This window comes from Pelobates fuscus, chromosome 10 (assembly GCF_036172605.1).
Source record: "Pelobates fuscus isolate aPelFus1 chromosome 10, aPelFus1.pri, whole genome shotgun sequence".
Lineage (NCBI taxonomy): Eukaryota > Metazoa > Chordata > Amphibia > Anura > Pelobatidae > Pelobates > Pelobates fuscus.
In genome coordinates, this window is record NC_086326.1 from 107,997,510 (window position 1) to 108,022,307 (window position 24,798).

Below are 24,798 nucleotides of genomic sequence, written 5' to 3' on the forward strand. Positions count from 1 at the left end.
GTTAAAATAATAAAACAAGCTCCTCTCTATCATACCGTTAAAAGGTTTGATAAAGACTGAGCATGTTTGTTACTAAATTTTGACATTTTTTTTTCAGCATTTGGTCAACGTGTGCTTTCTTGCTATTGGGGAGCTCAGTCTTGGAGGGACAGTTTTTTAAATGTATGAGAGGCAGGGGGAGGAGCTTGTCTTATTATTTTAACAATATTTTTAGAAGTACTTGTCCACCATGATTAAGAACATCCCACAGGGACTGCCATTGTACATGGGGAAAATAAAATGTACGGCTTCTTTATTTTTTCAGTTGAAGGGGAGAGGAGGGCAGATGCACTAGAACAGTATATATATAAGTAGATTATTTCTGTGGTAAATAGCGGTGTGTAACTACACTTTTACACTCAAACAAAAACAGACCTGGGCTTTCAAGTGTTTATCTCTAAAGCTCTGCAGGGAATACTTGTGGTTGTTCATCATAGGTACGGTAACTGAGACAGAACCAGCCTTTTTAAAGGACCCCTTCTTAGTGAGATTTACGTCAAAACGTGTCAGCCATTTTCCTGGAAAGATAATTTTTACTTGTGAGACAAATGCAAAGAAAATATAGAACTGGAAATAAAAATATACAGTGTAAACACACATTATTAAATTGTACTAAACCATTTAAAATCACATAAAAAATATAAAGGGGCATCGGAATAATACATGCACAATCTCACCAGCTCACACTTTCAAATAGTGGAGTCCTCTACGTGTATGTATGTATCTGTGCAGGCACAACAATTTATGTATATCTCAAGTTGGACTTTGTATTTAACCCCTTAAGGACACATGACATGTGTGACATGTCATGATTCCCTTTTATTCCAGAAGTTTGGTCCTTAAGGGGTTAAACCAAAGCATGAGATAGGATCTTATAGGCCCAGGGACCAGAAACAAGGTGACAAGTTTCAACCTTTTAGGTTTTATTAGCATGGCACTGGTTCTAGTCAAGACGTTGAAGTCTCTCTACGAGCATAACTAGATGAGAAATGTTTTGTTGTGAGACCGAAAACTATAAAACTCCCAACAATTTAGCGCAGAAAAAAATACTGTTTTGCATCACCTGCATATCTCAAGTTGGACTTTTTGAAACTGACTAACTCCTATTTCCAGAAGAAATCCAGAATCTGGTCATTTATACTTTTTCTTCATGGCCTATACTTTGGTTTAAAAAATGCTGTGTTTAAAACTGCGTGCATTGCTAAGAGAAATGTAGGGTGATGTCTGATACAAGATGCCTGTCTCTGCTTATTTGCAGGGAGGTGATGCACTACAGTAATCTATATGTCTGTCTAATATATATTTATACACACACACACATATACATTATATAAATATATATATTAAAAAAATTATATATTAAATGTTACCCAAGCAGAGGTCATACTATAGTTATTTCCCAGGTTGGAGTCTGATGTCTATTTGGTTCGCCAGGGATGGTACCTATACATGCAATCTGATCCTCTAATGCTACGAAGGCCGTTAACCCTCCTGAGTTAAGCTCAGCAGTATAGGACTAGCACATTAACTGATCACTCTTTTACAATAAGCTAAGCTCTGTGTAGCTCAGCAAAGAGAGGTCCCAGCTCTCACAGAGCTGTAGACGGGGCGGGGTGTGATGCTGGCAAACCCCAGGTAAGACGTTTTACTTCACTATAGCGGATTATAGTGGGCAGGCCCCCCGATTTTGAATGTCACCAGAGACCCAAATTGCATCACTAGAACATCCCACAAAGGCAGACTTACCACCTTTCCGCACGCATATCTCAAAATTGGAAGGTGTGGATTGGATGTTGCAGGTAAGTGTTTGGGTTCTAGTATGCTTTATGTGTGACAGGTGGAGTGAGTGTATTTTCTGAATGTGTGTGGTCATAGAGGGGGTTGAATGTTCTTCAGGTGTGTGAATTTTTTTAGCACATTTTGTGTGCCTTTGTTAGGGATTTAGAAGTGTGCATTTGGTTATACTGCACTCGCTGAAACTTCTGCATTTTCATGTAAACCTGAAGATTTACACCAGAAAATGACATAACTTTGCAGCCACTTCAGTTATGTTGGAGGATGCTCACTTGCATTTCAAGGTATATACATTTTGGTAGTTAACAAATCTACTTTAGCTAGCATATAGCAGTACTGAAATAAAATCTTGGTGCTACCATACTATAATATACTATACTACTATATGATTGCTGCATTCAAGTAATATAAACCATGAAGTTAGTCTAGTTAGTCTAGTTACCTTGGTAGTAAATTACATTAATGAGTAGCAGCTGCAGGTCCCTTGGAAGCTCTTGCAGTAATTTTGGAATACGCTTAAACGTTTTATCTGATACCCAACTATTTATTTGCTTAAGACTCTCCTTCGGCTCATTCAGCAGTTCCTGTCCTCTGCTCTCATAATACTTCATGGACTGACTAATGAACTCATCATTTAGAGACATACCTGAGGAGAGATCAAAGGATTAATTCAAAAGTACCATTTGTCCCCGTTAATAGAGGCATCATCATTCTTTTGCTTATATATAAATAACAACTCTCTTAATGCAAGTTTTAAACTTTCAACTGATGGCTTCAAGTTAGGCTGATCTGCCATTAATTAAAACAGATATCATAGGCACCAACTCAAAAGAAATGTTAGTAGATGAATTATGAATTGCACCTTATGGAATCTCAGCAGTATTCATGTTCACTGTTGTCTTTCATTCAGCCTACATAGGTGTTTTTCATCCAGCCTACATATTGGTATTAGGCCACTTCAATTTCTTTTTTATAATTCAAGGTTTATTTGCATAGTTTTTACATACATCAGTAAAGGCAAATATGTGTATCAAGAGTGATATGTAGCTTTGCAATTACACGATATAGCACATTACTTGATAACATAACAGAAAATAATATGAGGCTACAGCACATGGTTTAATCTGAGTACGTCTCAGTGTATGTCGGTCTCAATATGTCATTGGTTTGATAGCCAGTTATGTCAGGCAGTTCTGGTTTGGTGGGATTATAAGTGATAGGTTCTGTCGCATGAAGTCAGGGATTAATCATGTTTTGTTTGCTGGATGCTGTTGGCTTATAATGGTCAGACAGTATATTTAGGCGTTGTAACAGAGAGCCTGTTTCATCTTGAGGTGCCTATCTAGTATGTCCCACTCGGTCTAAGTCGGGGTAGGCAACCTTCGGCTCTACAGATGTTGTGGACTACATCTCCCTTGATGCTTTGCCAGCAATATGGCTGTAAAAGCATTATGGGAGATGTAGGAGGGGCGGAGCCTGACCACGGAGCAGTCCAGACGTGTGCCGCATGAGCTCCTGTGTCTGGCATACTAAACTCGACAGCAAAACGAGCCAAAAGCCTACCGGGCTGCAGAATCTTACCCGACCTAATCCTGACATGCCGGCGGTTCCGGGGATACCTCTCGCGGGCCGCTCCTCCGCTGGCAAACCGGACTCGGGGCTTTGCGGCCTACCGGTCACTGGGCCGAGGAGAGACGGCCGCTCTCCTACGGCTCTAACCGGAGGTGACACACGACTAAAGGGGTCCCCTCCCCCCCTGGACCGGCGGGGGTTATACCGGTCCTACCTGGCAAGCACCCGGGCGGCAGACACCTGCCACAATGAAAGACAGGCTGACTCAGACCAGCAGCAGCTACGCTCCCCTGGGCTGCCCAAGATGGCGGACATACTCACCTCACACACATCAGCGGACCACGTGGAGCAAACACTCCAGGGCATCGACGAGATATTTGCCCGATTCTGGGCCAAGCTGGAGAGGCGAATGCAACCCACACAGCGACCCAGACAAAGGGACACCCAGAGAGGCCTAAGCCCAAACGCTGAAGGCTATCAAACAGGCACAAAACCTACCCAGCAATCTACCAAGCCCAAGACCAGCCCACGCAAACCGAGGGTCAGAGGGGCGCTTACCCAGCAGAGACCACCAAGTGGGCGGAAAAAACCCCGCCGCAAGAAACAAGCACGCAACAGGACCCTCCACCGCCTGCGTAGAAATCAGGACTTGGACACTCTGGGTCATGGGGCCTGGAGCCCGAAGTTGCCAGCCCTTGAACCGACCCGAAGCCAACGAAAGGGTGAGTGCTGCCCAAAACGCACCTTGACCCTGGAGAAGTCAAACGCCCGCAGCAGGAGCATACCGGACATGGGTGTCGGTTAAGCCAACACTGGACTGATTACCTGTGGGGGGTAGCCACCGGCCGCACTAAAGGCCTTACAGCGCACATGGACTCGGTGCTCTCCCCCACGTTGCCTCTGGAGCGCTGTGCGGTATGCCAGTCATCGTTTATTGCCTAGCCTATATGTGTTTTAACGCTTAGTCAGCCACATTGCAGCCTTAGGCATCTCCACATGTACTGATGCAGCCTCAAATTATGTGTCTAGACCCACTGCTTAGCCTGGGTACTATGCCCTTCACCTGCCTTTCATGACTAAAACCCTAGCAAATGTATTCTGGTATTGCTAAACTGCATAACTGTATTTTGATAACATATATGGTACAGTCTGATAGAGATCGATGTGTGTATATATGACGAAATGCACCCTCATAGTTTGTTAACCCATTAGGATGAGGTACCAACTCAGCATGCCACTAACTGCAGCCAGTCATGTTAATCCACTTCCTGTAACAACGACTTTTGCTAGTATGTATCACTTTAACTAACAACCTGATCGAATCTATATTGCTTGAGAAAGATATAAATAATCATTTACAATCGCTATTGAGTCTAGATAGATTTGAATACCCTAAGAATCTACGTTTTAATCTCACTCTATAATAGCGATAACAAGCATGTACCTACTCTTGTCTTTGTAACTTTAAAAATTGTGCATGTTTTCTCACTGCCTTACTGATTACAAGCTGTGTATTTTGTCTTCTGTCACAAGCTGTTGGGGCGTGACAAGTTGTATGTAAATTATTTGCACTTCAAAAATAAAAAATACAAAAAAATAAAAAATAAAAATTAAAAAAAATGGGAGATGTAGTCCAAAACATCTGTAGAGCCGAAGGTTGCCTACCCCTGGTCTAAGTCAACGTCCTCAAGTTGTTAGCCTAAGTCAGTAGAAACCTCAGTTTAATTTTAAAGCGTTAGATAAGGTGTATTAGCCACAAGTGGCGCAGGTTTCTTGTGTTTGTTTGGGCCGTTCGGTCCATCATTGCCTGTATTCTGGTTCAGAGCCTAATTAAGTACGTTTGGCCGAGTAGTAATGACATAAGACTGTGCAAAGCGTGGTATAGATCACGTCAAGTGTTGTAACAAAGTTGTCCCCTCCTTCCAGAAGGGGGAGACTTAAAAAGGGAAAAAGGGCCTACGTGAAGTCCCCATTTAAGCACCAGTGGGAGTGTCTCCCAGCGGTCTAAAAGGGCCTTGTGCCGTGCACACACGGCCGGGCATAGTAATACACCCTGGAGTAAAGTAATAAAAGGAAGGAAATAAGGTGATGGCAATACAGGTCTGGAGCAGGTCCCCACCCACCCCATTCAGGCATGGCAGTCCGTAACAGTCAGGTGTAAACATGCAATGCATCCGTACATACAATGTGTATCTTAGCTCGTATCTGTGTGCTGTGTTCAAGCGATAGGCCATATATAACAGCAGTAAGCTTACGCCCATGCGGGCACTGTAGCGTTAACAGCGTATTCATTTTTATAACGAGATTATATAGAGCGGTTAAACTATTCAACAGTAGTAAACGAATGCTCGCTCAACCGAGCATAGCAAGATACCCTAATCTCAAGTAGTAGGGGAACTTATGAGCCGTTAAAACAAAGCAAGAAAGTCATAGAGTCTTCCCCCGTTCATCCCATTCAGATACGGCAGTATCTGGTGTACAGAAGTTGGCAAACAAAGGTAGGCTGTCAGCAGCATGGCAGCCTCTGCCCCCAGAGGCACCAGGACCCCCTTCCAGTTCCCCCTTCAGTCCTAACCCTCCAGCAGAGCATCCTGTGGTGAAGTGGGCACTCGGAGAGTGAGACAGTCCACTGCCCCCCCCCCCCCTTAGGGTCCATGGCCCATCCATCTCCTGCACCTCCCCTGCACCTTAAGAGGCTCAGTGAGGCATCACCCCATCCAATGTCTCTCCCAGCTCCGGCCACATACTTGGATCTGCCGTGTTTCACTCATGGTCACCGGTATACCATCGCTCCACACAGACTGGCTCCACAGGACTCACGGCTTTGGGGACAAGTCCTTCCAGGCCCCCCACAAACCCGGAGGTCGAGGGCAGCATGCCTCCAGTGGGTAGACTTTCCGGGTGGCTCCTTTCCGGGTCATCGGTCCCCCGGGGCCCGTGCATCGTCCGGGAAAAAAGAAGGGGGGGGAGCGGGGCCGTCAGTTACATGCCTTGCAGGGCTGTGTGGATGCTTTAGAGCGGGTCGGCCTCTTCCTCCTCTGTTGCGTGTGGCTTGTCGTCGTAGTAAAGCGTGGAGGTATCCTGATGTGCCGGCGGGCCAGATCTTTCGGTGTTACAGCTCCGGGGCCGGGATCTCCCGACTACTGAAGTGTTCCCACAGATGAGTGTAGCGGTATCTAGCTGGTAGCTGGGCTCTTTTGGCCCTATTTCTTTGTTTTTACAGAGCGGGGACTGGAGCTGAGAAAGATGGCTGCTGTTCAGCTCGGCGGCCCGGCCCGGCCCCTCCAGGCCACTTCAATTTCTATTCGATTGATGTGTTAGCTGAAGACCATGCGATTGGGAAAAATGTATTCATATTCATACCCTCCATACGTAAAAATGTATGGAAGGTATGAATGCCAGGGTCATTGGTAATATCTAGCCCTATTCTATATTATAGAAAACGGTCTTTGGGCCAGTATGTTGAAATCATTGATTCTTAATTAATTGCATTATCCACTTTATTTTTATTTTTATTTAATTCTTTATTTTTGTTGTGCATTAAAATACAAACTGGCTCACCTTACCACAACAGCTGAAGCAAGAAAGTCAGAAGACATAGTTTGACATTTGAGTGGCATTATAGTAATACTGCAAATTTTTATATATATAAACAAGCTAGGCAAACATGCCTAAGCATCGGAGAAACAAACTGTGACGGTAGTCACAATCACTGGGAGCAGGAGAATACTTTGCAATGGTTCCTAAATGACTCCTATGTCTCAGTCACCCTGTGACCATTATAGGTGCAGGGTGTTTATAATGTGTGTGTGTGTATACTGCTAAATGTTTTGCTTGCTCTCCTGTACTTCTAAGGATTGCTACCAACTTGGCTATGGAGCCTGTGTAGCGCCCTCTGTTGATAGCAACAGCAATATGCACTACCTGAATAGCACGGCTGGTTAATTTGCATAGTCAGGTAGATTTGCATATTGTAAATCCTGCAGGCAGGAGAGATATTTTGTGCTGGCTATTGTCTTTCCCATCCCTTTATAAATATGTGATTATGTTATTAGAATGTTCTGTATATTTTGTGACATGTTTTGATTATTTGAATCTTATGATGTTTGTCACAGCAATGTATATGTTATGATCATATGGGCTAGTCCCAATTAAAATAAAGTTTTGTATGTAAATTCCTTAGGAACTTGTTTCCTGTATGGAATTTTAGGGATCTCAGTGGCAGAGTCTTTGGACCTGTTTGCTGGCAGAAGGATCCCTCTAGCCCTGGGAAAAAAACAAGAGAGCTAGGGCTAAGAGCTGCAAGTGTTTCTTTAAAGACAATAGCAGGTGGATGTGGATACCTGCTTGGAAGAAGGGTTGCAGTGGACTATACCTGCCTGGAAGCAGGGTTACAGTGTGGCAGGCATAGGGGCCGATAACTGCCTGGAAAGAGAACTGCAGCCTGGTTGACTGGAAAAGATTCAGAAAGGCCCCAGTCATGCTGCAGCGAATGGGGCAGAAGCGCTTCAGGTTTCCTGGTTCCAGCAAGGAAGCAAGCTTGGCGGAGGTACCGACCTGGGGTACAGGGAACTATCTCCGTCACACGAACTATATAGGCCTTTAATAAATTCTGGACATGTGGATATGCAACAATAGAATGAATAGAAAATAAACCATTGGTGCTCAAAAAGAGTGAGAGACATAATTCAAAGCGATGAGCAAAGCCAATATATGAAGACCCTGTAGCCAGCGCTAATATGGTAGTTCAGCCAACTCCCACCCGATAGGGTTTGCCATAGGTGAGCAATGTGAGTCTCCAAGCCCCCAGACAGTCTCCCCACCAGCCCCGGACCCCTCTTTGAGCACTTGACTTACAGCCCCAGCCATACCCAGAGACCAGGGCTGGATTCCAGAAGGTTCCTCTGCTCCACAGCTGCTTATCCAGGCCATGTGTCTTCCCATGATGTGAGCTGTGCAGGGGGTGCTGACCCAGTGTGGATCGCAGTCCGGGTGAGTGGCGGTATAATTGGGAGCTGGACTTCTGACTGTGCGGCACTCGCCTCAATCTCTCCCTCAGCTGCTTCTTCTGTGTGAGACACACTGCCGCTCAAATTAGACCAGGCTTTGTGGTGCTGTCCCACCGCCACGGGTAAGTGTGACGCTGGCTTTCTCTGTCTTTTATTGACAGTGGTGTTGAGCTGAGCTGAACCTCCTTTGTTCCATGGCTGGAGCAAGTGATGCCGGGTTGTGTTGGTGGCATCTTACACAGTGCCAGAACTCCTGGTACAGCTTGTCAAACTTTGCCTCAAAGTGTGTCACACAATTCTGGCTTCCTGCACTAGGGAGGTGAAATGGAGGCTTCAGCTTAGTGGACATCTTGGGATCACCATGTGGTCTCTAAATTGATTTAAGTCAGGTCACTTTTTGCCAGAAGTAAGCTTCCCCAGCGGGGACTGGGATATTCCTCACTGGTCCAGAGGGGGGGATCACGGGGGAACAGGACAGTTGCTGTAAGATGCACAGTCCCAGGTAGGAGATTGGCCTCCTCTCCCAGCCGTGGGGTCCGCAGGCTTAGTAGGCCGCAGGGCTGGACGGTGAATTTACAGCTCCAGAGCAATGCTTTTCAGGGTGGGAACCATGTCTGTGGATAGAAGTCTAGTGCATGCCTTGAACCGGGTAGAGTTTTAACTTGGGTAGTTTGAAAGCTCAATCTAGCAGTAGCTGCTAGCAAACACATCCAGTAATCTTGAGAGTCAGGCCCCGCCCACGCATTATCCACCTTTAAATCCCATTGGTACGGAGAATATGGAGACTGAATATAGGGCAAGCTTAGTGAAACTTATACTTCTTCCTGACCCATCCCAAAATATAGGATGGTAAATTGCTAGGTTTCTATGCATTTAGCTCTAATTTCTAGATTCCTTTACTTTATCAGATATCTACTGATCTTGTTTATGGGACTCATAGTTAATTCAAAGGACATATCCACCCTAGCCATATTTAGATGGGGTTTAAAGGAACACTCCAAACACCATAACAACTTTAGCCTGCTTTACTTACTATAGTGCTACGAGTTCTCTGGCATCCTCCCAGGATAAGTAGTTATACACAACGTACCTGGGGTTAGCTGGGTGCCTCCTGCCTGGTTCCAGAAGCTCTTGCAAGGGGTTTCCATTAATTCATTCACAAATGGTTTCACTGTTTACCTTTGGAGGATGCCTGGCACCATCACCACTACATTGGGCTATGGTGGTTATGGTGCTTGACTGTTTCCTTTAATATCTTATATCTAATTATATAACTATAAATCTGCTACAGCAACTGCATAATTGTATGCATCTATTAGAAATAGAGCAAGAAACAAAAGGAAGGGTGCGCCTTTAATGCAAAATATATATAAAATGTAGGTTAGATAACTACAAACAAAGTCCAGGATAATAGTCCACAATAAATAAGGGAAATTCCTGTAGAGCAGCGGTGATTTGTCACAGATGTAGATTTGTATTTTCAGTGAGCCATATGGGAAGAGAAGCAGAAAAAAGGAAATCCAACGGTACAGTACGTAAGTTTATATGGCTATAAAAAATATGTATGTATTACTCACAATTTACAGAGCTAAAATCCAGCTCTGGTATGAAATGCGTGAAGTGGAATGATCCCCACTCATATATTGAGTTGCAACTTGAAATTCAGTAGTCCAACGGTGGTTCCAGACGAAAATTTAAAGGATAAAATATATAGTGCTCACTACATTAACTGGAGTATAAATTTAAAAGAAAGTATGAAATGTACTCACAATATATTGAGCAGGCCTTACTGCTCCGTGTATAACGTATGGGTGGTATAATCCCCACCTTAGGATTCTTTTGGCGTTTGTTAGAATGATGAAAACAAAAAAAGTCAGGTTTAGAAATAAAATAATAAGAAATAAAATAAAAGTAGGAAAGGAATGTGGCAACTAAAATATTTAGGGCCAAATTTCCTTTATCATAACAATTTATAAAAAAATTTAAAACAATTTCTAGACGCGTTTCGCCTACAATAGGCTTCTTCAAGTAGAATATAGTAAAGACATAAACCTGACTTACAATGCTTTATATAGGATACATTAATTGTATCGGAATTCGAATATTTCTGCCAAAATGACGTCATTGTAACCTTAATTTTAAGATACATATCAAAATTATATGGCAGTAATGCAGATCACATGTAAACATACATAATTTCAAGTTGGCGCGGCAATGCTCCGACCTCGCGAGAGGAACCGGGCGGAGCTGCTGGCAAGAGCTCCCCGGGTCCTCTCCTGCCTCCCTCCATGCCTGTGGGTCGGTGAGGAAGATCTTTGATCTCCCTCACAGGCCCATGGACGGAGGCACATAGCGCGGGCCACAGGGATTAGGGTATGCCTGGGCACACCTGGCACACCCCGTGCGCACGCCTATGAGAAGGATATTGATACTTCAGAGAGAGTTCAGAGAAGGGCTACTAAACTGGTTCATGGATTGCAGGATAAAACTTACCAGGAAAGGTTAAAGGATCTTAACATGTATAGCTTGGAGGAAAGACGAGACATGGGGGATATGATAGAAACATTTAACTACATAAAGGGAATCAACACAGTAAAGGAGGAGACCATATTTAAAAGAAGAAAAACTACCACAACAAGAGGACATAGTCTTAAATTAGAGGGGCAAAGGTTTAAAAATAATATCAGGAAGTATTACTTTACTGAGAGGGTAGTGGATGCATGCAATAGCCTTTCAGCTGAAGTGGCAGAGTTTAACACAGTAAAGGAGTTTAAGCATGCGTGGGATAGGCATAAGGCTATCCTAACTATAAGATAAGGCTAGGGACTAATGAAAGTATTTAGAAAATTGGGCAGACTAGATGGGCCGTATGGTTTTAATCTGCCGTCACATTCTATGTTTCTATTTTGCCAAGGCATTTGATATGGTTCCTCACAATAGGTTAGTCTTCAAACTAAAAGAAATTGGTCTAGATGATTATTCTTGTTCTTGGGTAGAACATTGGCTTAAGGATAGAGTACACCTATAGACTGTAAGCTCGTTTGAGCATGGCCCTATTCAACCCATCATTTCTGTAAGTTTTCTTGTAATTGTCCTATTTATAGTTAAATCCCCCCTCTAATAATATTGTAAAGCGCTACGGAATCTGTTGGCGCTATATAAATGGCAATAATAATAATAATAATAATACAACGAGCTGTCATTAATGGTACATTTTCGGGCTGGACAAAAGTGGTAAGTGGTGTCCCTCAGGGGTCTGTTTTGGGACTGCTTCTATTTAACATATTTATAAATGATCTTGAAATAGGCATTGAAAGCCATGTTTCAGAGTTTGCAGATGACACAAAACTTTGTAAAGTAATAAAATGTGAGCAGGATATTGCTTTGCTTCAGAGGGATTTGGATAGATTGGGGGACTGGGCACTAAAATGGTTGATGAAATTTAACGTAGAGAAATTCAAAGTTATGCACTTCGGGGTCAGGAATGCACAAGCAACTTACACAAATGGCAGTGAATTAGGGATAACCACACATGAGAAGGATTTGGGAATTGTTATAGACAACAAATTAGGCAGCAATATGCAATATCATTCTGCAGTTGCTAAGGCCAGTAAGGTTTGTCATGTATAAATAGGGGCATAAATTCTCGGGATGAAAATATAATTTTGCCTCTTTATAAATCGCTGATAAAACCACACCTTGAATATGCTGTGCAATTTTGGGCACCTGTTCTAAAGAAAGTTCTAAAGTGCTGTTCTAAAGTGCAGAGACGAGCTACAAAATTGATAAGAGGAATGGAGGATTTTAGTTACGAAGAGAGGGTAAAAATTTTTTATCTCTTTAGTTTGGAAAAACGGCGCCTCAGAGGGGATTTGATAGCATTATACAAATATATTTGGGGACAGTACAAACCATTATCTGAAAATCTATTCATAAACAGGGCTATACATAGGACACAAGGTCACACATTTAGGCTGGAAGAAAGGAAATTTCATCTAAGGCAAAGAAAAGGTTTTTTTTTTTACAATAAGAGAAATAAGGATAGGGAATTCTCTGCCTGAAGAGGTGGTTTTATCAGAGTCCATACAGATGTTGAAACTGCAATTAGATAAATACTTGCAAAAACATAACATACAGGGATATAATTTCTAATTAGTGGGATAATAGCTGCTTGATCCAGGGAGACATCTGACTGCTATTTTGGGGTCGAGAAGGAATTTTTTCCTAGTTTGTTGCAAAATTGGAAGCGCTTCAGATTAGGTTTTTTTTTGCCTTCTTTTGGATCAACAGCAAAAACATATGTGAGGAAGGCTGAACTTGAAGGACGCAAGTCTCTTTTCAGCTATGTAACTATGTAACTATTATGCATGGCATGTCAAAAAAATAAGTGGAGTGTGGAATACCTTAACATCCCATCACCTATCCAAGTAGCATCACATGGGGGAGATTTCAAAATATCCTAGTTTGTTTGGCACTTGGAGGGATCCTATATTTGGAACTCCCTCCATACCCAACTTTAGTCTAACTCCACTCAAAAGGACCTCTTTCATCCCAGTTATATGCAGCTGAGGCAGGATTTGTGTGGAGTTACCTGTCGCATCTTCTATTTCTGAGGCTTGTCCCAGGCCAGCTATACTCAGTCCCTCTGCAAGTGTGCCACATCTGTCCAGTCTAGCTCAGAGCGAGATCCCTGGGATTCCTAGACTGTTCTACCATAGGTTCTGATGCATTTCACATTCTTTTTGAGCCATGCTTCCCTACTCCTGACTTCTGATCAAACCGGGTTTAAGGCTCCCTGGAATCTCTTCTTCAGCCAACACTAAGGGGCTGCCTTGAAACTAAGGGGCTGCCCCTCACCCCTCTCCACCAGGCTTCAAAACCATTCCCCAAAAAGTCCTCTGCACCAATCAGGAGTTATTTTGAGCCAGAAGATGAGGTTACTACTCAGTGAGCAACCCCAGGTTAACAGGTCCCAGGCTCAATGCCTGGGTCACCATGGCTCACCCAAGTCCGTCCACCCACTGGGCCCACCCCCAAGTCTGTCCACAAGAAAAAGTAAAGCGAATGAAATGAGTTTGTGTAGAGTGGTTGCAGTGTGTTTGTGTGTGTAGTGGATAGAGTGTATGTGTATTAAGGATACAAGGTGTGTAGTGGTTGCAGTCTGTGTAAGTGTGTGTGTTTGTATAGTGGATACAATGTGTGTTTTGTAAATGTAGTGAGTGTTGTGAATGTAATTTGTGTATAGCGGGTGCAGTGTGTATAGTAGATGAGGTGTGTGTGTGTTGAATGCAGTGTGTGTGCAGTGCATGCAGTGTGTGTATATATTTTATTTTATTCCCCCCTGCCTCCTTCTTACTTGTGGCCAGTTTTGGAGCCTGGTGGTCTGGTGGTACAGTGTTGGATCCTTCATGATTTAATACTTAAGAGGATGACCATCTTCCACCTCTGGCAGCCAGGCAGAATCTCCTCTCCCCTATCATGAGCCTGGCATGCGTGCTGCTGAAACCAGAAGTCTCTTGCCGAATCGGGCAGTGGCGCTGCTGGTTGCCTTAGAGTGGCCAGCTGACACTATCAGCCTATCAGTGACTCATAAAACTGGCTTGACAAGAAACGTACCTTTTTCAAGTCAGTTTTATCAATGGGGAGTAACTGATTGGCTGAGAGAGGTTAGCTGACGATGCTGTTAGCTGCTGCCCGATAACGATAATTTCAAATAAATTATTATGGCGCCCAAACTGGTCCTTTAACTTCTAATTGTGATTTCACACAAGGATCTTCTGGAGAAACTCTAAAGTATAGGTCTGATTAATATTTTGTATTTATCAGGAGTGTGCTGCTTGATCAGCAGAAGTCTTAACTGAAGTGCTTTCAAAATTTAGTAAAACATTACTTCTTATATTTATTCCTTTTTTTTTTTTAAAGCTATAACAACTTACCTATGCCTTGTCATCTCACCTTTTTTGTAGAAAATTTCAGACGCACTTACGAATGCATCTTTATTGAACATATTGCGTAACACCTCATGAATACACTGGGTGTCTGTAACCCCTTTATACAAATTTTCCAGCATAACTTCTCTTGTTTGTTTTCCAGTTCCTACATAAAAATAAAATATACCAATGTCAATTTCAGATAAAAAGTCTGTTAATTAATAGGTAGCAAATAATATTTTATTGTTTTTGGATACTTGGGTCTTTTTTTATTTTCAAAGTTTGACGGGCTTTATGGATTTTAATTTGGCCTTTTTGGGGCTGAAAAAAGGTTTTAGAAAAATTAAGACATCCAATTACAGGTAGTTAGTTTTATTGTTCCCCCTCACTATTTTTAGGGTGAGGGGGGAACGGAGGGCTTTATTTTATTTTTTGGGGGGGTGGGTGACTAGGGGCCTGTGGGGGGTGTTTTTTTACATTTAGCCCCACCTGTCACCTCTGAGGGGGAGGACAATAGGTAAAAATAATCATTAAACACCGGAATTTATGTGTGCAGATTACCGATGTCCCACCCTTTTCCCTTTATACCCTGTTATTTGTGCTTTGGTCTTTTATATAGCATTAAAATAAGTAATTAAAAAATAAATAAAATTGCATGCTTAATGCAATAATTGTAATTCAATGGTGTATACAGGATATTTAGAACGCTTGATTTTAAGTCAAGTGTGCTCAATGCTGGGTGTTTTGTTTACATGTAGATGTGTTCATATTGTTAACCCCTTCAGGACAGAGGCAATTGTAGACGTTGTAATCAAAACAAAAACCTTGAATTTGCGCTGAGTCTGTTCAACTATAATTCACCTCTTTTATATTAAGTGCACCCACACTTATTATATATCATTTTGTTCAGGAGAAACAGGGCTTTCCTTTCACATCTAACATTCATATATGAAACATAATGTAATATGAATAAAATCTAAAAAACATTGAGAAATTAAGTAATTTTGTTATAATTTAAGGTTCTGCATGACATTTTAACTGTGAATGCCATAATACTGTTAGCTTATACTGCAATACAATACACATATTTGTATTAATACACATAGTAACCGCAAATCTTGGTCAAAGTTAGTGTTCATATTTGTTGTAGCATTTTCCACATAAAAACTGTACTTTCGCTGACGATATCATCATCATTATACACTTTACTGCTCTAAAACACTCAGAGATGTATTTACTAGTACAACCGTACCCCCCGTGTACAGGTTTTATGGGGTTTTGGAAATTTACAGGGTTAAATATAGGGCTTTCCCCATTTACAGTTTTTACACACTAAAATTTGCTAGATTGGTTTGCTAAGGCTAAATTTAATTCCTGGGCTGCATACAGTCTCAAAGGCAACATGGACCCAATGTTGCCTTTGAGACTGTATGCAGCCCAGGAATTAAATTTACTCCCATCATGGCATATCATTTGAAAAAGTAGACAAACCAGGGTATTCAAAATAGGGTATGTTCAGTCTTTTTTAGTAGCCACTTAGTCACAAAGCTGGCCAAAGGTAGCGTTCATATTTGCATTTTGCATTTTTCACACAGAAACTGCCCTTTTGCTGATTATATCATCGTTGTGATACATTTTACAGTTTGGAAACACTAATAATTGTGTCCAACTAAATCTCCAGAGTAAAACAGTACCCGACCATGTACAGGTTTTATGGTGTTTTGGAATGTTAAATGGTTAAAGGGACACTATAGTCATCAAAACAACTTTAGCTTAATGAAGCAGTTTTGGTGTATAGAACATGCCCCTGCAGCCTCACTGCTCAATTCTCTGCTATTTGGGAGTTAAATCACTTTGTTTATGAACCCTAGTCACACCTCCCAGCATGTGACTTGCACAGCCTTCCTAAACACTTCCTGTAAAGAGCCATCTAAAGTTTATCCTTTCTTTATTGCAAGTTCTGTTTAATGAAAGACCCTGCAAGAGCCTCCTGTATGTGCTTAAAGTAAAATTTACAGAGCAAGATATACAATTGTTTAAAGTAAATTACATGTCCTGAATTACATGTCCCATAAGTCGAAACATTAGGAAGTATATGGGATATGCTCAGCACTCCTATTGTAAACAGGCTAGCGACTGGCTGAGCATTTTCAATTACTCTTTAGTCGGTGGATAACTCAGAGCAGTTTGCTGTATGTTCTGGGATTTTCAGAAGGCATACGTATGCCAAAAGTCAGTAACTTTTATATAAAAAAAATTCTATCAATTTGCCATATAATCCATTTAAAATCTAGGTCAGCTCCCTGTAGTATGCAATATCCTTTTAGCGTTATTACTAAGCGCAGACATAGTGTATTTCTTACCCAGCATGAGATGTGAGAGAGCCATTGCAACGCTAATTGGAGCAATCACAAGGTTAGGCTCATCATTATTCTGCGACAATAGCTTGTACAGGTCCACTGAGAAACTGGTGATGGACTTTGCAACCTGTTCTGTGGCATTTACGAAATTGTCCTGTGTGCAGTTTGGCCATGTAGGAGAACAAGGTTCAAAATATGCTGTTGTTGTTGCTTCTTCAATGCCATTGATAACATTTTTTTCTGTGGTCTTCGCACCTTCCTTAATTTCGCTCTCTGTGTTGGATTCATTTTTCACTTTAACTTCTGGTTCATTCTTTTCTGTTGTTGTTGCTTCTTCAATGCCATTACTAAGAATTTCTTCTGTGGTCTTCGCACCTTCCTTAATTTCGCTCTCTGTGTTGGATTCGTTTTTCACTTTAACTTCTGGTACATTATTTTCTTTCAATTTCTCCTTTTCTACCTCTTGAGAAACTGAATTATTCTGTTTTGAATCGTTGCTATGTACTGTCTCTTCAGTTGGCTTTTCCTTGTCATTCCTCACTTCTTTGTGTGATTCACTGTATTCTGACAAAGGATTGTGTGTGGATGATGACAAATACTTTTGTGTTGGTGGCTGGGTGGGAAAAATACATTGTTGAATCACATTTTTAAAAAAGGGAAAGGAGTTAGAGAACATTGGAGAGTAAGTGGATGAATTACTTAAAAGAAAAATAAAACATAAAAATTTAACAATTGCCCATGCACTTCACTAACAGACATCGCTTGTCTGGCACTCGCCTGGACCCTATTTTATCTCTACTTACTTTCTCTCAAATGCGAATGCATCTTTTACTGCCTTGCCATAATCTGTAAGGATTTTTTAAAATAGAAATGTTTTTTTTTCTTGTTCACTGAATGACAATGATACGCCAAAAGAAGACTAAAATGTTAATGCATTATTCAATCAATCATAGAACAGTTTCCCTGTGTCACCAGGGGTCTCTTAATACCAGATCTAATCAATTAAAACCAAACCTTTAATGTAGGGGTTGAGTATGAGTAAAATATCTATTTACAATTATGTTGGACATTACAAGCAACAAGATTCCAGTAAACACATGGAGACATTTTTGTGTTTTGTTGTTGTTGTTGTTGTTGTTGTTGCTTAGAACATTATCAAAGAAAGTAAAATAATAATTTCTCAATGCAGAAGTGCTTCTACTGGTGTTTTACATTGCAGGGTTCAAACTACTAAGCCACTGCACCCCAACCACTTCATTAAGTGCTTTTAGTGGTCCTGTAACAATCAGAATGTATACTTCTCAGGCTGTTTTATGAATGGGGATCCACTGATTAGCTTAGAGCAACACAGATGTTTGAGGGGGCAGAGCGAAACAGCACAATAAGACTTTGCGGTTATACCATTCAATAAAGGAAAGCCAGTGGCAGGGACCTCATTGCATCTTAACAATGATGTTTCAATTAAGATGTTATGGCGCCCAGAGAGTTTCTTTAGCAGAACAGAATATAAACATATCTAAAGCAAACACACTGTGCTGTCACATCTGATTAAAAATAAAAGCTTTTTTTTTTTTCTCGTTAGCTGAGGTGGAGGAAAGGTGTTGCTAGGGCTGAACAAACAGAAACATGTGATTTAACTTCTAAATGGCAGAGAATTGAGCAGTGTAACTGTCAAGTTTTGGTCTATACAGTAAAAGTGTCTCATTAACCTGCATACCAACATTTTAAATGGACTTCAGGGGTGTGAGTGGTAATGAATGGGTGCTATTCGGGGAAAATTTTAGGTGACTTATTAATAACAATTTATACAACTAACATTTAATTTTTAAGAATAATGTATCCTTTTCTGTCAATTTTTTTTTTTTTTTTTTTTTACAAAGACTGTTTTCTAAACATTTATTGTTGTATAATCCCCTAATTGTACAAGTTGTGATCAAATCAAAACGTAAACAAAACCTTGAATTTTCTCCATATGTCTGTTCAGGCATAATTCACCTCTTTCATATTATGTGTACCCACACTTTGTATATATCATTTTGTTCAGGAGAAACAGGGCTTTCATTGTACATCAAATATTTATATAAAAAAAACACAATTTAATATGAATAAAATATAAAAGAAATGTGGGAAATTAAGAATGTTTTTGTTTTTTTTAGTTCTGCATTACATTTTAACTGTGAATGTCCTAAAACTGCTAGCTTTTACTGCAATAAAATACACATATTTGTATTCAGCGTTGTCTCACGAGTTCAACAGTACCCACCCATGAGCAGGTGTTTTGGAAAGTTACAGGGTCAAATATAACATGTTAAATTTTTCACTTTATACACATTGAAATTCGGCAGATTAGTAATCTTGCTTTTGAGGCCGTATCATACCCCAGGAATGAGAATTACCCCCATGATGGCACACCATTTGCAAAAGTAGAGAACCCAGGCTATTCAATATAGGGAATGTCCAGTCTTTTGTATTAGCCACTTACTCACATACACAAGCCAAAGTTAACTTTCATATTTGTTTTTGCGTGAAAAATGCAAAAAACAAATATGAAGGCTAACTTTGGCCACTGTTTGTGACTAAGTGGCTACTAAAAAAGACTGGATATTCCCCACTTGCAATACTTTGTGTTGTCTACTTATGCAAATGGTATGCCATTATGGGGGTAATTCTCATTCTGGTAAATTTCAATGAGAAGAAAACTGAAATGCAAATGCCTTATATTTGAGCCTCTAACTTTCCAAAACACCATAAAACCTGTACATGGGGGGTACTGTTATACTCGGGAGACTTCACTGAACTCAAATATTAGTGTTTCAAAACAGTAAAACATATTACAACAATAATATCGTCAGAGAAAGTGCCGTTTGTGTGTGAAAAATTCAAAAAACTTCACTTTTACTGACAATATCATCGTTGTAATAAAATTTACCGTTTTAAAATACTAATGTTTGTGTTCAGCAAAGTCTCCTGAGTAAAACAGTACCCCCCATGTACAGGTTTTATGATGTCTTGGAAAGATACAGGATTAAAGATAGAGCTTGCAAATTAAATTCTCTTGACTTTCTGCCTGGGGAGTTAGGCATGTCCCTCAGGCCGCCGCAACGGCTTTAAAGTCCATGTAATGCGGGACAGCATAGAACCCTGTAACGGCGTTAAAGGGTTAAGACACTTTACTGTGCTTATTATTTCTGGTGAGCATAAATTCAAACACACTAAAAGTCCTTAACTCCTAGAAAAGAGGGACAGAGGGATTTGGGTTCTAACTAGTAATTGTCCCTCCTAAATAGGGACATTTGACAGGTATGCATTAAAGGGACACTATAGTCACCAGAACAACTACAACTTTATGTAGTTGTTCTGGTGAGCGTAATCATTCCTTGCAGGCATTTTAATGTAAACACTGCCCCCTAGGGACACCTCCAGTAGCCACCACTAAGATGGCCACAGTGTGCAGCACTGCCGCTCAGCGTGTCCACACTCTGTGCATGGACACGCTCAATTTTCCTCAGAGATGCACTGATTCAGGCTAAGCTGGTGTTTGGCCACGCCCTGTCCCACCTCCTTGCTTGAATACATGCTTGTGTTCCTGACCTTATAGTGTTCCTTTAAGATAAAGTTGTTTTGGTGCTTAGTGCTTCCCTTTAAGATAGATGTTGGAGAGATATGGAGAGTGGTTACTTGTTCAGCTATAATACTGGAAAATATGTAATTGCTGCTTTTCAAGGCCATATGCATTTTGTAAATTTGCCAAGAATGCAAAAGTGTGTGAGAAGTGGAAGATTGGGAAGAGCAGTAGATGATACCAATGTTTTTATAAAAAAAATATTTTTTTCACATTTTCAAAAATATTTTAGTCATATTTAATATTGTGTTATGTATATATATATATATAGGTATATATATATATATAGGTATATACATACACACATTTTAGGGTATTGTAAGAAACCCATATTTCACCTTTAAAAAGAATATTTAATGTGTGTCGGTGCACTGAAACAGAAAGGTAAAATTGTGGCAGAATGAACGAATTGCAAAAGTGCAACAATGGCCTTAAGGGGTTAAAGCAGAGCTTAAGGGGTTAAAGCAGAATATATTTTTAAAATAGAAGAAATTTGATATCACTAGATTAGACAGCTATTGCTAGTGTGTTGCCGACAAAATAATAATGCATTTCCTAATTCTTACTTGATTAGCCTGATCTGGGATAACTTCAGCTTCATGTGCGCTCTTTAATTCAGCATACACTATTAGAAGGAGGGTCTGCCAAAATACGAAGGTAAATAGTCTCATTTCAGATGCCTTAGGGAACTGTATTAAAGAGAAGATCAGATAAAACAACTAATTGCTTATTAGATTCACAAAACATTTCTCCATTTAATGAACAAAGTGAATTTTTGTTACCTTAATTAATGTAATTTGAAGTCTTTATATTAGTCTCTCAATATCTCTTTGTGATGGTTACTCCTCAGATTGCTGTAAAATGTACCTTTATTTCCTGTATTTGAAACTTTCAGTTTGTCAGTGTCCGTTATTTGCACTCACATCAAGTAAATAGGAGGAAGAGACAACATGATGCGTCTCAAATTCCTTTTCTCCATTGGTTGGAATACAGACAGAGAGTTAAATATTATCCATAGTTCTAAATTCCTGTAAATTCTGTGACTGCTCAAAAATCCACACCCTCTCACACAAAAAAAAAATCTAAAATAAATATTCACTCAATGAAAACATTCCAGGAGATTATCTTGCAAAATATTTTCAGCTCTGGCTTGTAGTGCTATATTACTAAACTTTATGGGGGGTGGTGGAAAATGATACATGTCCTTCCTGACCAGTGTACATCCATTGGTAATCGATGTATCAGATCAGTGGCGTACACACAACCCATGGGGCCCCGGTGCGAAAACTGATCCGTGGGCCCCCCCGCGCTTACTCTGCGCGGGCTGGGGCCGCAACACATGGCGGCGGGCACCTGGTCGCAGGGCTGCGAACCGTGCGACCGCGGTATGTACGCCAGTGCATGCATAAACACATACACTTAAAGGACCACTACAGACACCCAGATCAAATCAGCTCAATGAAGTGGTCTGGGTGCCAGGTCTCTAGTTTTAACCCTGCAGCTGAAAACATAGCAGTTTCAGAGAAACTATGTTTCACTGAGGGTTAATCCAGCCTCTAGTGGCTGTCTCATTGACAGCCGCTAGAGGATTTTCTGTGATTCTCACTGTGAAAATCACAGTGAGAAGACGCTGAACGTCCATAGGAAAGCATTGAGTAATGCTTTCCTATGGGCGGTTTGAATGCGCGCGTGGCTCTTGCCACGCATGTGCATTCGGAGCTGAGAGGCGGATCGGGACGGAGAGATCCCCAGCGCCAAGGGAGCCCGGCGCTGGAGAAAGGTAAGTGCTTTAGACACACACACACTCTCATGAACAGACGCACACATTTACTGACAGACACACACTCAGTTGCAGACACACACACACTCACTAACACACTCACACACACTCACTAACACTAACGCACTCACTAACACTCGCACTCACTAACACTCGCACTCACTAACACTAACACACTCACTAACACACTAACACTCACTAACACAATCACTCACACTAACACAATCACTCACACTAACACAATCACTCACACTAACACACTCACTAACACACACACACTAACACTAACACACTCACTCACACACTCACTCACACACTCACTCACTCACACTAACACACTCACACACTCACTAACACACTCACTCACACTAACACACACACTCACTAACACACTCACTCACACACTCACTCACACACTCACTCACACACTCACTCACACTAACACAATCACTAACACAATCACTCACACTAACACAATCACTCAAACTAACACACTCACTAACACACTAACACTAACACACTCACTAACACACACACACTAACACTAACACACTCACTCACACTAACACACTCACTAACACACTCACTCACACTAACACACTCACACACTCACTAACACACTCACTCACACGCTCACTCACACACTCACACACTCACTCACTCACACACTCACTCACACACTCGCTCACACTAACACACTCACTAACACACTCACTCACACACACACTCACTAACACACTCAATCACACACTCACTCACACACTCACTCACACACTCACTCACACACTCACTCACACTAACACAATCACTCACACTAACACAATCACTCAAACTAACACACTCACTAACACACTAACACTAACACACTCACTAACACACACACACTAACACTAACACACTCACTCACACTAACACACTCACTAACACACTCACTCACACTAACACACTCACACACTCACTAACACACTCACTCACACGCTCACTCACACACTCACACACTCACTCACACACTCACTCACACACTCACTCACACACTCACACGTTTTTTTTTTTTTTTTAATTTAATTTAATCCCCCCAGCCTCCTTACCTGTGGGAGAGCTGGGGGGATTCCCTGGGGTCCAGTGGTGTTGCTGGCCAGGCTGTCACCCGGCTGGCTGGCGGGCGCGCGAGGGAGCACTGTCCCCTGAGTGCTCCCTCTTCAGCTCCCTCGCGCGCCGCGTACTGATGCCGGAGCCGGAAGATGACGTCATCTTCCGGCTCCGGTTTCAGTGCGGTGCGCGAGGGAGCTGAAGAGGGAGCACTCAGGGGACAGTGCTCCCTCGCGCGCCCGCCAGCCGGGTAACAGCAGGGCCAGCCTCGGAGGGCCCGGAGGTGGCCGGCTCTTGGGCCCCCCAGCAGAAGAGGCTGGCCCTGTGGGTACATACCTGGGTCGCAGGGCGGCCGGGCCCCCTGGTGGGCCGGGCCCGGTCGCAGCCGCGACCCCTGCGACCCCGGTATGTACGCCACTGTATCAGATTAATAATCTATTATTTACTATTCGAGAACGATTTAACCCCTTGAAATAAGAGTGCTTCCAGAGAGCTCCTGGCACCATAACATCTTCATTTAGATGGAGTTCTTTTGGTATCATAAGTGCATCTTTTAACCCCTTAAGGACACATGACATGTGTGACATGTCATGATTCCCTTTTATTCCAGAAGTTTGGTCCTTAAGGGGTTAAGCTATTTAATCTTCATTTGTTAATAAAAAATAGTTATCCACTAACTACTGAAATGCATTCCCCACACAGCATTAATTTTGCCCCACACACCATTCCCCCTCCCCTCCCAATTAAATGGTTCTGGGTTCTAAGGGTACACACCAGATCCCTAAAGCACTTTAGCTTGCTGAAAAGCTTTATTTGTGAAGAGTTCGTCCTCTTTTTTCATTTTACAAAAAGTACAGATTTTAATAGTGTAACGGATCACCTGGCACCCCGACTGGATACCTCCGTTAAAGGATGCTCCTAGCGTTTCCTGAGGCCACCAAGCACTCTAGCCGACACCACAATCACCGAATCAGAGAGGCATATAAATCCTCTCAAGCATATGAATACTGTAGACAGTTGAATAGGAACCATACAAATAGGTTTTCAATCCTAGCAGTCAAACTGGAACAGCATACAATAAATCCTCCCCCAAGAATGAGACGACACTTCACTTTGAGGGTTAAAACAGGAACTACAGATTTATTCACACACTGTCTTATAAAGGATTCTCCCATGCAAGGGAGGGATTTACAATACACCAATCACACAATGGTTACATCCCACAGATTCCCTCCCCTTAGCCTGAGAGGTAATCCAATTATACATACAGTTTAAAACATACTTTTTACCCAACTTTCATAACTCTAAAACCATGCATCCAATTCACATAAAAATTACATATTCACAATCAATCCATTCAGGGGAACAACATATTAAAAAATGGCATGAATCAGACCAGGGGTTAGTTAGTAAAGTATCTTTTAAAAACCCCTGCCAGCATGGCTTTCCGGCCCAGACCGGTTTCAGAGTCTTCTATCCTGGAGATAATTGAGAAGTAATTCAATTATCTCCCAGGACAGACACAAGACTCCATTATGCACATGGTGAGCACAAAGCATTAAAATACTATAAAATACACAAAGTCACATTTTATACATAAAAC

The 24,798-nt window shown here is 41.6% G+C and overlaps 1 protein-coding gene across 1 annotated transcript in view; it reads right to left on the minus strand.

Moving 5' to 3' along the window:
- SERPING1 (serpin family G member 1) overlaps positions 1-21,264 on the minus strand; it is a 43,569-nt gene extending 22,305 nt beyond the window's left edge. The window contains exons 1-6 of the mRNA XM_063434821.1: positions 21,109-21,264; positions 20,893-21,015; positions 16,708-17,317; positions 14,370-14,510; positions 2,276-2,479; positions 415-557 (exon numbers count right to left, since the gene is read on the minus strand). Coding sequence (XP_063290891.1) covers positions 415-557; positions 2,276-2,479; positions 14,370-14,510; positions 16,708-17,317; positions 20,893-20,997 — 1,203 coding nt within the window. The 5' untranslated portion in view covers positions 20,998-21,015; positions 21,109-21,264. The remainder of the gene's footprint in view (positions 1-414; positions 558-2,275; positions 2,480-14,369; positions 14,511-16,707; positions 17,318-20,892; positions 21,016-21,108) is intronic.
- Positions 21,265-24,798: the final 3,534 nt, after the last annotated feature.